General features: G+C 37.8%; 1 protein-coding gene across 3 annotated transcripts in view; it reads right to left on the minus strand.

The window, feature by feature from the left end:
- Nucleotides 1-3,694: 3,694 nt before the first annotated feature.
- The window catches only part of UNC80 (unc-80 homolog, NALCN channel complex subunit), a 221,428-nt gene continuing 211,249 nt past the window's right edge, over nucleotides 3,695-13,873 (minus strand). For all 3 annotated transcript variants that reach the window (XM_039249973.1, XM_039249971.1, XM_039249972.1), the window contains 4 exons: nucleotides 6,996-7,077; nucleotides 5,985-6,096; nucleotides 5,162-5,361; nucleotides 3,695-4,325 (listed from right to left, as the gene is read on the minus strand). In XM_039249973.1, coding sequence (XP_039105904.1) covers nucleotides 4,062-4,325; nucleotides 5,162-5,361; nucleotides 5,985-6,096; nucleotides 6,996-7,077 — 658 coding nt within the window. In that variant the 3' untranslated portion in view covers nucleotides 3,695-4,061. The remainder of the gene's footprint in view (nucleotides 4,326-5,161; nucleotides 5,362-5,984; nucleotides 6,097-6,995; nucleotides 7,078-13,873) is intronic.

Consider the following 13,873-nt stretch of genomic DNA (forward strand, 5'->3'; position numbering starts at 1 on the left):
AGACATTGGTGGTAACTTGGATGCCATGGTGGTCGTGGCCACGTTCAGAGGGCAACCAGTCCCTTCACAGTCCTCTTGGGAAATCTGGTCATTCCATCAGGTCATAATCAGGGCAGAGAAATCCAGCTGGGGTACCTGTTTCCCAATATATCCATTCTGCTTTATTTTGAAAGGAGTGCAAAGCTTAAGTAAAATGGAACTCAGCTGGGGTTGGAGGGAAGAATTGGAAGTGTCTAACTGAAGGGTGACCTCAAACCAGACTGTGAGGGTTCAGAAGAGACATCAAGACACTCCCCAAGGATCCAAAAGGAAATTTTTTCTAAATGAGTTAACCTATTCCCTGTGTTGAGAAATAAGAAATGAAACTTAATCAGGCATCTTAAATGTTTTTAGTTTTATTTTATTATATGTGCATATTCAAACACAGAGGTCTTAATATCTTTCATAAATATCTTTCATAAACGTTTCAGTATTTATTCATATGCATTTTTTCCATGCTCTTTGGTCATTCAGTATTCATAACAGACTTCATAGTCATCTGAGGGAAGTTGGCTGTGTAATCAATCTTTTGTTTTTACCTATAAAATGGCTAATAAAGGATTTTCATCCTGCAGTCACAGTGACTATTGAAAAATATTACGGAGGTACATTGATCTGTAATGCTAAATGATCCTGAAATAATAGAAGTAAATTTGTCTTAAGCTTTTCCAAATACATTCTGCCCTTGTTTTTATTGTCCTGAGTGTCAAACCAAACTTTGTTTCTGAAATGCTGCAGTTGAGACCCACTAAAGTAAGCGAGGAAGTGGGACTTTCTACTCACTGCCAAGACAAGGCCATGGAATTGAAGTGTGAGGTCACAGGGCAACAGCATGACTCAGTGTGATAGCAGCAAACTCCAGAGACTTAATAAAGTATCCTGTATAACTTGAGGAAGCGTATTTAGTTTGCATTTTGGACTGTAACTCCACTTAAGACCCTTTTTTCCCTGTTGGTCCTTATATACACCATGTTCTCATCTCACATAGTCTTAGAGCTAGGCAGCAGAGTGAAGAATGTTCTTCATTGACTAAAGGGACGGGTACTGATGAAGGGAGATGTCACCCTGCCTAACGTTCTCTTGCAGGCTTGAAAGAGCAAGCCCGTTCCTCCCAGCCTGTGCAACAGCTCCCAGCCTGTGCAGCAGGTCCTAATCAGACCTCCCCAAACACCACATCATTTTTTCCTCCACCACTGTCCTGCCCATTTATGCCTTTTGCCACTATGGTTCTCAGTGACCTGTCCCAATGCGCTCAGTAATTCAGGTTCCTTTTTTGGAAAAATCAAATAACTTATCTTAATAGAATTATAGAAAGCAGCAAATACTGAAAAATGAAAGTAAAATGTTTTGCTATAGAAAGTGCTGTATCCAGGATTTGAACTGCTTTAATTGAATCTGAGTGGTGTAAATCTACACCCACTGTCATGGATGATACATATTTATTCCAAGGTCTCTTCAAAGTTAATTTCAGAAGAAGCAACCTCTTGGTTGAGTCCAGTGTTTTACACATGGGAAGTAGGTGCCTGTTTGGATTTTTCTTTAAACAAGAGGAGTATCATTAAGCATCATGGCTTAAGAAATAATCTAGTATTACCAATCCGTATTTACCATATATAAGAATTTTTAGTCATATAGTCAATAATGCTTTGAATATTACAAAAAATTGTTAACTATCTTGAACTTTTTTTCTGATCTTCCCCAACTGTTTTTTTTTTTTAAATAGTTATTCTTTCAAATTCCAGGTAACAGTATTCCTGAGAATACATCTTGTGACAATCTTATGCACATACATATAAATACTTTATCAATTACACAGAAACATTCAACACATTACATTCAACACATTTAAGGGCACCTTAAATGGAACAGATGCACACATCTGCAAAACCCCAGCAGTCCCCGTCTAAAAACATTCCCACTCTCTAAGGCCTGGTTTCTCAGAGTGGGAGCTTTTTTGCAAGGTACAACAATACTTAGCTTATTTAAAAAGTTTCCAACAGACTTCCGTTAACACTAGAAGGAAGGAGTCAGACTGAAAGGCAGACATGCCAGCATAGTCATGTTCAGAACAGCCCAGCACTTTTTAAGTATGTGTAAAGGTATTCAGAGTTCTTGTCAAATAATCAACAGTCTTTGACTCCTTCACTTTTTAAATATTTGATATGATTATACATAGAGAATCTGAATCAAGAACCAAAAAACTGGAACAAAGTGCACACATATATAGAGACTCATACAGCCCAGACACGTGTAATTACCAAACGTAAGGCCTCTAACACTAATTGAGCAGCATACTTTTTAACAGGCAAAATATATCAGCTTGGAAAGAATCATAAAACCACCTTATACATATCTGCACTTGAGAATTAATTCAGCATAAGTAAATGTTCTGAAAATTTTGTAAAACCTTGAAGAGGCCATTTGCCGCCTCTGTTTTCTCAAATTTTAGATGCGAAAGTTTTCATTTTGTCCATTGTCTTTAACTCACAGGTATCTTTCATACTCTTAGGAAATGGAACACAAAACCCCAAATTATGTTTGAAAGTATAAATCACAACATAAGCAATGCCTATTTAATAAGCAAACAGAAAAAATAATCTTCCTTTGTGATTTGGGTGAGTTTAGCAGGTCTCCTCTCTATAAACATAGTTTTCATAGCCAACGTAGTTAAAAGTTTAAGCGTACATAATGTGTTTTCAATTCACTGCAATATAATTAAAATCTACAACTTCAGTTGGAGGACTAGAAGATGCACACACTCGCGTGCGTGTGGACACACATATACGCACACACCAATTCACGTACATATATGAGTTTTTATATGCTTAGTAGTTATGTAACAGCTTTCTAATGTAAACTGTTAAAATTCTGAAATTCAGTTTCAAATTATATGATGCCAAGCCCTACTACAGGATCAGTAAAATACTGGATACGGCCTCCCAAGTTTTCTAAGTTTTATACTCTTCTTGAACTTCAGGTGAAAGTAAAGTACACAGACTGTGCCTACGAAGAGATTTCTCACTTTATAATTTTTCCTCATAAACGCAGATGTCTATAGGATCATAAGAATATTGTTAGCACTGAGAAAAAGTTATTTTACCGAACCAATTCTAACAACAATAACCTTAATATCTAAAAATATACCCTCGAGGGCAGGCACAGGATACTACAAAGTAATCACATTTTCCAATATCTCCTAATCTTGGCATTGATGTGGTCATGGCTAGAAGTAGAAATACCATCCTTTTCTAGCTAGTGTACTTACATATAGTTTTCATTATAGTATAGGCTGTTTAGGTTCTTAATTCAAACTTATGTGATAATTTTTAGAATAGTGTCTCTCTAACGTGATTGTGAAATGGAACGATCTTCGGGCATTAGTATTTTGATTTACAACATGCAAGGTAAATGACGGTTGAAAAATAAATACTGAAAAATCCACAGCTTTAAAAATAGTATTATTTTCTTCCTGTAAATGGCTGTATTGTTGGTCAAAGCAAAAATGGCTGCAGGCTTATTTATTATTTAGTCTCCTCAAACTAATATTTTCTTTACTGATTATTTTTATGTAAATTGCTACACATACAGCCATCTGATTTAATATTTTTGAAACTACAAAAATAAACATTTGCATGAGATGTATAACGTGAGTAATCTCAAAAATTGCATTCTCTTTTTAGAACATATTATTTGTTAATATTTCTAGGTAAGCAGCTCCATAATAGTATATATTTTTAACTGCTCAAGGCTTTTTGAATCATAAACAATGTGCAGTGAAATGGCTCTTTCCTCTTATTCTTCCCTGGTTTTTATGGTCTTCACACAACCAAATTACCTTAGCCATTGCTTTTTTAAAGATGTTTATGAAACAATGTGCGCATTAGCAGCAAAATCTACTGAGATTTGTGTCACCCGTTGGACGTAAAGTGCTGTGTTTTCCTCTTTTCCAAGCAAAAGTATTCACCTTTTCGCAAAGCGATCCCTCCCACTCTCTACATCTGTCACTCTTACAAGATACAGAATTAAACATGAGACTCATCTAGGTCTACATCAGTCTCCCCCAGCTCGGTGGGCGGAACGGAGAACTGGCTGGACAGCAGGGGGTTCTCCATGCCATTTTCCTCACTGATGTGGAGGACGGTGTCTCCATGCTGTAGGAGGATGGACGTCTCAAGGCCTGTGAATTCCTCAGGGTCTGAGAGCTGCGCTGAGAGGGGGCTGTGCGCTGTAGCACCTTGCACTTCTGTGTCCTCCTTCTTTTCTCCTTCGGCAGTGAGGGTCTCGCTCTGGGATCAAAAAGATCATAACATCATGTTAAGGTAGGATAGGTGCCAGGGGAGAGTATCCAAAATATTGTTGTCTACCTGAAACTGAATAAGGAATCACTCAGCCAGTCCCAGTTGCAGCATTTGCTACATGTGAGCTCCTGTGTGGGCCCTTTCGACCTTGTTAGCCTCTGGTTTCTAACCTGTAGCATGAGAGGCTTCGTTTGTTTGTTTGTTTGTTTTTGCCCTGCTTACCTTGTTTGTAGACTGTGAGGATAATAGGGTGTGGTGGTGTTACAATGCTTTTGAATTGTTAAAGACTACACAAACGTATATAGTAATATTGCCCCTTAGCCTTCTTTAAATACCGCTGGGAAGAACATGGGAACCTATGGGAATTCACTTATAAACACTGAAAGAAGAAAAACAAAATTGAAACCACAAGAAAAATATCAAAACAATGAGGGGAAAGATCAGAATAGGAAGTTCCTCTCATCTCCTAGGATTCAGAAGGCTCTCTTTTTAAAGGCTTCTAAATTGGTAACTATATTTTCCTTTTAAATTGAACTATCTTTCAACCAGGTGTTATGTATTGGTTTTCAATGGTTACTTTAGTTATGAAATATTTTCTGTTAGGTTTTTCATAACAAAGAATACCAAGATTTCTCTCATTCCTTCTTAAGCAGATGTATTCCTGACCATATATTTTATATAGATTTTCTTGTTCGTGATGAGAGGACTATTGTCTGTCTGGGTAACAAAATGTTACAGACTCGAGCTTAAATTTGCATATCCAATTTGCTCCTCGACGTTAGTAGGCAGCGAGCAAGCCTTGCCAGCTTCCATAGAGCCCTCACCTGCTTGGGAGACAGGCTGTGAAGATCAGCAACTACAATGGCAGGGGAAGACGTGAGAACTGGTTTGTCCATTCCTTCTGGTTTCCTAGATGGGGCTGGGCTGCAGCCTTGGGGCTGGCCTGAAGCAGGAAGTGTTTCTGTTGGGGCAGCTGCTGGCTCTGGCTGAGCCTCAATGAAGGTCACAGAACGTTTCTGATCCACTGTAGGTCAGAATTAGAGCAGTAAATACGGAAAAAAATATATTGTCAGTGCTTAATAATTAGCTTTAACCCACTGTTTCCTGGCTTTTCTTTGTGAAAACACCACTGGCTTATTAATAAATGAGAACATATTTGACTACAATGTACATGTTTTGATTTTACCTCCTTTCTTATAAAGACTAGGACTTGGGTAGAAAAATCATTTTTACATAAAAGGCTTAAAACAAGATTTCCATAGAGCATTAGGGGAAGTTGGTCATCACTCACAACTATCAACAAGACTTCAACGTCCCTATTATTCATCATTTCATTGTCTTTAGTAAGACATAAACTCAGTTCCTGGCTTGGGTAAAAAAGTCACTACTTTCTAGAGTCAAATCTCATAGCATTCATGGTTTACCTTGGACACTTCCATTTCCCTAGGTTCCTAGGCTAGGAACAGGATAGGAAAGGTGAAAAGAAGAAAAGGCACTAAAGTGCTCTGGGCGACTTCTTCCCTCGTCCTAACATGTTTCCACAGGTGTGCTCATCTGCACGTGCTCAGCGTCTACAGACCTTCCTGATTAGGTTGCATGACATCAATGTGTCAATGGTATAGTCAGAAGGGACACAGGAGGCCTCACCAGATGGCTTCGTTTTAGGTTGAATGCTCCTGCGAGTGGTTGACAGGCGAGCCCCATGGCGGTTTTTGGGTTCAGTCTGCGTCTTCTGACGTGATAGTAGAGGACGTCTTAGCTAAAGAGAATAGGCAGAACAAAGCTGGCAAGAAGGGTCTAACTGCCTGGGAGGAAACTGTGCGCAGCGGACTCTGACTGTGGTGTATCCTCTATGGGTTTCTGTAGACGCTTATACTTGCAGCTGGTAAATGGAACTTCTTTCTCCATATGTAACCATTGCGTATTTGAATCTGGCATCCCCTTTAACCAATTCCACCTCCCAGTTATTTGTTCTTTATGTCTCCCAAGGACATTGATGAACATAATTTCAAGTAGTCAATGTGGGAGTTTCAGAATTATTGCTTACCGACTGGCCTTTGCTCACCTAAAAGTTGGAGTTAAACACATGCTAACTCTCAAGGGGAGGTTCGTGAAAAAACCTCAGATGCTGAGAAAACATCTGGTATCCAAATCAATAGTGAGAAGCTCCAAAGCAATAGTGCAAAGGCTCATTTAAATTTGTATTTAAAAAGTAAAGGAAACCCACCTAAGAAAATGTGTGAAGATGATCTTTACTTTGATTTCAATTTTAACCTGAATCATTAATCTCGAAATGAGGAAGAAAAGACAAGCATTTCTGGGCCTCTATACAAAAATGAGCCTTAAATCAACTTGATAACCAAGTTTCCTCGCTCAGTCAGGTTTGTTGGGAAAGAAGGTTGCTGAATAGGGAAGAGACAGAAGTAGAGGCCTGCTTATGTTACTAAGTTATCAGCTTTGCTAATAAAATTCAAAGTGAACATAGAAGCTAAAATCCTCAGCTTGCCCAAGTACTTACCGTGTTTTAAAGTAGCTCTGCACTGCTTTATTTCACGTGGGGAGAAGGTAAAATATGATCTGAATATAGGTGGGCATTAAAATTTTTATAGAGCTTCCATTTCGTAGCATCACTATCCTGCCCTTTCAGGGTCTGCTTACCTGCCTCAGGCCCCTCTTCCTCCCCAGTGGCTGCTGAATGAGGAGGTTCTGTTGGCCAGGCTCACTCTGTACACTTGCCACCCTGTCGAGCATCAACAGTGTTAGTGTGTACCCTGCGGACAGCACAGATGACCATCCTCTGGTGGGTGGTAGCCAAAATCACTTATATGAAACAATCACTTCAAAGATACCATTATCTTTGAAGGAAGGTTGGGAAAAGATCCCTGGGATGGGCGATTTCAAGGGTTTGGGAGGGAGGATGAGGCCTTGTAGCCCCACGCTTCCAAAATTGAGATTTTGTTTTCAGTCACTGATGCCATATCTATCATTCAGCAAAACACTGGTTCGATCACACCCCTGGTTTGGAAGCCACCATAAGGTTAAAGATGTCATATTCTAATCTCAATTTTTTTTTTCCAAGGGGAAGGGAAAAGGTGGTGACAAACGAACACAAACAACTCTATCACATTGATGGGAACACCGTTTTTAAAATTTCAATTCAAATGAAAATAAGATGGACAGATATCAAACACATCAGACACAGAATCCATTTGGGTGAAGGGGCACATTCAACACATGTTTGCAGCCTGAAGTCTCTGTGACTACTGAGTAAATGGATAGTCACATGGGTAGGCAATTAAAATGTTTTTTAAAAAAGATTTTAGATTTAAAAGGCCGGCGAAATAATTAAGCTATCAGTAGAACTCAGAAGCTTAATTAATTAATGTTGAGTAGCTGCACTCAAACATATTGTACAATTTATAAAACAACCACCTGCTCCCCCCAAATTTGCTGTGTATGTGTGTATTTTATATGCAAAAATGACTACTGACAGTGGTCGCTATTTCAGTATTGGGCAAGGTGGAAAATACTGTCATGGGCCCATGATCCATTTGCATTCTGCATGCATGTATAATAGGTATTTATAATGAGAAGGGGGGTGAAAAAAGGAAATGTATTGTGCCCCAGAGAACATTGTAATCCTATGGATGATGCCAATGTACTTATTTGTTTAATAGATAATTAATTACTGCTTTGTCTTTGCAAAAGGAGAGTCATCTACAAATAGACTTTAGAATAGAATATTCCACAGAGGAATCCATAGTCAGCAACTGTCCAGGAAAAAGAAAGACTATACTCATTCATTTCCATTTTTTTAAATGAGCTATCTAAATATCTAGCTGTAGTTACAGGGAGAGAAATCTTGATGGCAAGATGGACAATCAGATGTTTCACTTGTTACGTTAACAACTGGTTAACCATCACATGGTTGATAGTCATATCTGTCATTTTTTAAATGCCTAACTCATATTTCCACTAGAGGAAAATCAATGATTCCCAAATGGAGTTTATCAAAGTTTTTATGATATAAGGATGTAATTATAACATAATTGACCATTTGGGATACACAATACAAAGTTCCATAGAGTCGCCCAAACAGATGCTTTTTTAAACATCTTGTTCTCCTTGATGTCAAGTTCAAAAGATCAATATCCTTTAGTTTTATACATATATGACCTTGTATCATATATGACCTTCCTATGAAACTTATCCAAAGGAACAATGCAATAAATTCTGATAAACAATCCAGACTCTGTTGCTGTTTGAAGTGACATCTCCTTATTAATAATACATTTTAACATGTGTCTTAAATTGGAAAGAGTATTCAATTACATATGCACAAAAGTAGAAACAAGTTTCTCCCAAATACCAAGCAAAGCTCTCTTTGGCATGGTTTCTTCATTGACATCTAAATGTTACCTCAGTTCCCTTGGCCAAAAAGGGAGGTTAATACTTACCACCTACCTCCCATTAAGGTAGAGAAAAGAAGTTGGTTGATGTAAAATGGTTTGAACATGAAAAGGGGTGTATATAGCATGCTTCTTTGTTTTACATTTGTTATTTGTAATGAGTTTATTGCTTCCATAATGCTAAAAGGAAGCGGGTTATAAAATGCCTTGAAAATAATTGGGCTGAGAAAATGAAATTGAGGCAGTCCACTTGTCTAATTTTTATTCAGTAATCTGAGATTGTGAGAAAAAAATGATACAAGAAAAGAAATACACGTTACTCAGGGAGTGTTAAATGTCAAAGCATAATGGTAATTTCATGATGATTATTCCAAGAGAGGATCTTAAGCATCAATATTTTCTCTATGGATAGAGAGGCTTATGTCTAAGAAATGAATCAAGCTTACAGCTTTTGCAACTAACTGTTCTGTGTAAATGATCTAGCATTTCCTCAGTGGAATGCACACGTCAAAGAAGAAATTATAGAACATATCCTTGGAAATAGTATATCCCAGTTAATAAATTATATTCTCCCTAAAAATGTGATGCTAACATGTTGGTACTGGGGACATCCAAGCCTTAACTGTACACAGTTAAGCCACATTAATAATAAACAGCCAGAGATGTTAATAATGGAAGTAATTTATGCAGAACATATTTCTTTCTCATGTCTGTATCAAATTGGAGTTGCATAGAAAAAGGAGTTTTAATTTAGCTCCTCTCGGAGACATGTACTATTTTAGTCATCTGTAGAATTTATGATATGTGACCATAAGAAAGTATAATACTAAAACCAACCTGGAGAAGACCAAGGTGTCTGCCCTAGGCACCTCTCTAAAGAAAACTAGTTTCTTATAAATGTTAATCTTGGGAATGAGAAATGGCTGATTTTCTACTGTTTCACAAAATAGTAGGCTAAAACAATAAAGATAAAAGGAAATAAAACTTTCTAAATTGAAGCTAAAATTGTCCTTTGTATTTCTGAGTCACTGAGAAACATCATTATGGCAAACCATACGATGATCTAGATTTTAGAGAAGCACGTGCACTTGGGCTTAGCAGAATTTTGACTCAACTGTCTATGAAAAATAAAAACACCTTACCCAAAATGCAAGGAAGTAATTATAAGCTAGAGAAGTTTAGACAATGTTAAGAGAACAATTCCGGCACAAATGACATCTTTTCCCTGTTTCAGTCTGATGGCCTGGATTGTAGTGTATAAACATGTATGCATTTCCTAAATGGGGTATATACCAAATGGTACTTCTTAAAAGAAAGAATAGGTGAATAAGGGGACATTCACTAATGCAATGAAAATACAATATGCAAAATGTGATGACAATTCATATCATTCATCCTGAATTACAAAAAATGTATAGATCAAGACATAAATATATTTCATAAATAAAAAAATTAAGTGGAAGCAGTAGGTAAGACTAGCACAAGGAAAATGAATTAATATTTTTGTTGCCTTTACCTATGCTTTTAGTTTCAATTTTAATATGGTTAGAGAAATCTAGAGGTGGAATATGAGACACAAAGCATAGCCATTTACCTGGAGTGATTGCCTTGTGACAGGAATGCCTAAAGCCTGCACCAAAGGAGCTATGAAGCATTTGTAGAGAACAGGGATGTAAACAGAAGACAAATTCTACTTTTCCCTTTCCCAATAAGAGAGCATTGTTTAAAATTTATTTAGCCTCCATAGTGTTGGCTAGCAAGAATTCCTGTCCCCTTCAAAGTCCTTCTGGGTGGACTAAGAATCAAATTGATATGAAACAGGTTAAAAGGAGAAAATCAAGTTTAATAGCGAACATACGGGCAATCCACATAGACATGGGAATTCCAAAGATAGTCAGGCAAAATGAGGTGTAGATGTTATTTGGAACTAAGTAGAAGGGGTTTGGGGTCTGGGATTTCAGAGGAAAGGATGTACTTCACAGGGCGATAGGAACAGCAGATGTTTGGTAATTAGATGTTAGCTCTGCCATACAGATGGGTCACTCAGATAAAATTTCTCTCTGTTAATAACCCTTATTCTGGAAAAGACCCCCAATTTAGATTCTGCTGTGTGGTTCAAGAACGACAAAAGTTTCTCTTGATGCGACGGGCTCTCAAGTACCCTCAGTTCAAAGTAACCTACATGCCAAAGTGGTGCATTCTGGAGGAGGTCTGTCCCGAACCCCTTCAACAACATCCAGAAAATGTATTTTAAATGCCACAGGATTTAGAGGTAAGTGGCCGGAATCAAGAGTTAAAAGGAGAATAATCTAGATTTTAGATAGCCGGTAAGAACTCAGGTAGCACTGGCAAAGGGCATATTGTGTTTCACAACACACATTTTCTTAGCTGTTCATTCTTAGCTACGTGAAAAGGTTTCTATATTTTTCTAAGTACTTGGAGAGTACTTGCCTAGTTTTCATACTTTCAAAATGTGGATGATCATGATATGGGTTCTACTAAATAGGTTATCTTTATTTTGTCTCACCCAGGCTTGTTCAAACTGCAGCCACATTCTTATTTTTCATTGTGATTAACATTGCCCTTACAGAATCAAACAGCATTATAATATTTTTCTAAAAATTAAACTTGGCTGTTAATCCGTGCCTTTAGAAGTATTCTAATGTGTCCAAACAAAATCTAATTCTCCAGTATACACATACAGGCTAAAGTGTTTGAATAACTTCTACATATTTAATTCTTCTGGAGAGAAAATGTGATTCACAGTGTGTATATTTGAGGGCAGATACAGGGAGAAAGCATCTACAGTGAGTGAGTTTTTATACTTCTAACAGCAATACTCTCAAAAGAAGAGAAACACTCATGAGATATTATTTTAATTTATTAATTTCCAAGAGAAAGAATCCTTGCTCCATAGTGAAGTACTTCTAATAGGCTGATATTTCCCCAGATGAATATTTTAAAAAGAAGCCAATAGCACAGGTTAGAAAAAGTCCTGGAAGAAATTTTCGAAAGGTCTGCAGTGTTTTTATTGGTCTCTACGTATTCATCAGATCACCCTAGTTATTCCGATCTCTTCCCCCCACCCCCCCTTTTTTTTTGTTTTTTTTTGGTCTCTTCCTCATTTATCTATTAGGCCAACATGTGCCACTGACCTAAAATAAATGCTCTTTCAAAAGCAAATCCCCAGAGAGTTTACCAGCAGGTTGTACTACTTTCCCTTGGGCATGCTTCCTGGTATTCTTTAACCGTTGGAGCCAGATTTTCCTTAGGAGTACTTTGGGTGTATTTTAGGTCCTGAGTGCTCCAGTGTGTGCTAAATATAATTGTCATGGTCAATGCCTTACTGCTTCTTTAGGATCTTAAGAATCTGCAGAATAAAGAAGTTTCATGCCAAAAATAAGAGAGCCTGGAAACCAAATATAAGAAATGTCTATCCTATCTTATAAACCCACCTCTTGTAAATGGCAAAAGTTCCTCTCCTCCAAAGAGAACTTGGTGACGTGATGAAGTTTAAGAAATACAATTTGCAGTGTAAATGGCAAAGGTGGATGTGCTACTGGCTGGTGGAATACCTCTGCATTATTGCATTATTTAGAATCCAAATCGAATGCCTTATCTTCTCTTTTCTTAATGACCACCACTGAGTCTGGGTGGCTAACACCCAGAACAAAAACATGCCACATATAGGAACCAAAATAACAACAGTTGGTCTAAAACAGTCCCCAAAATCCTGACATGACTGACTAATTCAGCTGTAGATACAACCTATAGCTTTGGCTCTGATTCAATTTCAGGTAGCAAGAACTTTGGGTTTTAATCTCATTGGCACTAGACCCAAGCCAGATTGATTCCAATAACCCCAAAGTCAGCAATTTGAGCCCTGAACCTGCCAGAGACGGCTAAATCCTTTGGAGAGTTTGTAAAAATCAACTCAAATTCCTGCCTTCTCTCACCAAACCTGAACTAGTATTTACTCAGCAAAAGTAGAATTTGGCCTAATTAGAAAAACCCCGGGGACAAAGTTGGCCGAATGGAAGTCTGATTTAATCCTTTCCATTCTCTGTGGGCCACTGAACTTATCTCCTAATCAACCGTCTCTTGTCTCACATGTGATTTTAAGCAACAAACAAATGCTTTCTTTGAAAGCAGTGGTCATGGTGCTAGACCTGGTTCAGTCTCTTCAAACACTGTGACAATGAAGGGAAACCATTGAGGACTTGAGGACTTGAGGACTGTCTTGTGCTTCCTCATCCCCAAAGCTCTTGATAATGGAATTAAGTCTGCATTCTGCAGCACTTCCACATTTACCACCGATAAGAGACTGATCTGTCAAGGCAAGGGCTCGCAAACACAAATGAATGTCATGAATTATGGGTCTAGTAAAAAAAAAAAAATGATACACCTGATGATGGACTAAATTTCCCATTTTCAGTTGCCGGAGAAAATGTGAAATCTGAACAAGATGCAAAGAAAACAAAGAACACCCTTTCACAGGAACGGCCTCTCAACATTTCCTCATCTTTGTGATAAAGCAATAAACACGTTGTATTGTATTCACTATATAATGCAGACCTGGGAGGGAATGTTTTTCTCTTGAGATGGAACTAAGGCGCTCTTAGAATGAACAAGAAGCATTACACCTAATGAGGATTAGTTGAGAGGTGTGAATCAACAGCACAAGATTAGGGATGTTTGACGTGGTTTATCTGAGTGTTAAAGGTGCAGTCCCTCCCTCTTTCTGATGCTTTAAACCAATAGCCAAGACATTTTATTGTTTGCATCATAAGACTTCTCTTACTTACCAAGAAATGTTTGTGTCTGATACTTCACAGCAAGTTTTGGAGTCATCTTTCTGCTGGGACATTCTTTCTTACGTGTTGTTTGAACAAGCTACTAAAATAGCTTGCCACATAGCATGCATCAAAGAGAGGGAATTATAGAAACTGTATTGACATTGCTACTTTTATTATAGCAGCATTGTTTGTTTTCTTACCATCCATGCTATTAGCTAAAAGACCTGTCTACATTTAATAAGGGGCGGCTTGATGATGGGGAGTTGTATTAAAAGGCTTTTGAAAAACAGTTCTCAAGGGATATCAGTGTGGGAGGGAGTGATTCAATGGG

Source organism: Hyaena hyaena, unplaced genomic scaffold, assembly GCF_003009895.1.
Source record: "Hyaena hyaena isolate Hyena2069 unplaced genomic scaffold, ASM300989v1 scaffold_353, whole genome shotgun sequence".
Classification (NCBI taxonomy): Eukaryota; Metazoa; Chordata; class Mammalia; order Carnivora; family Hyaenidae; genus Hyaena; species Hyaena hyaena.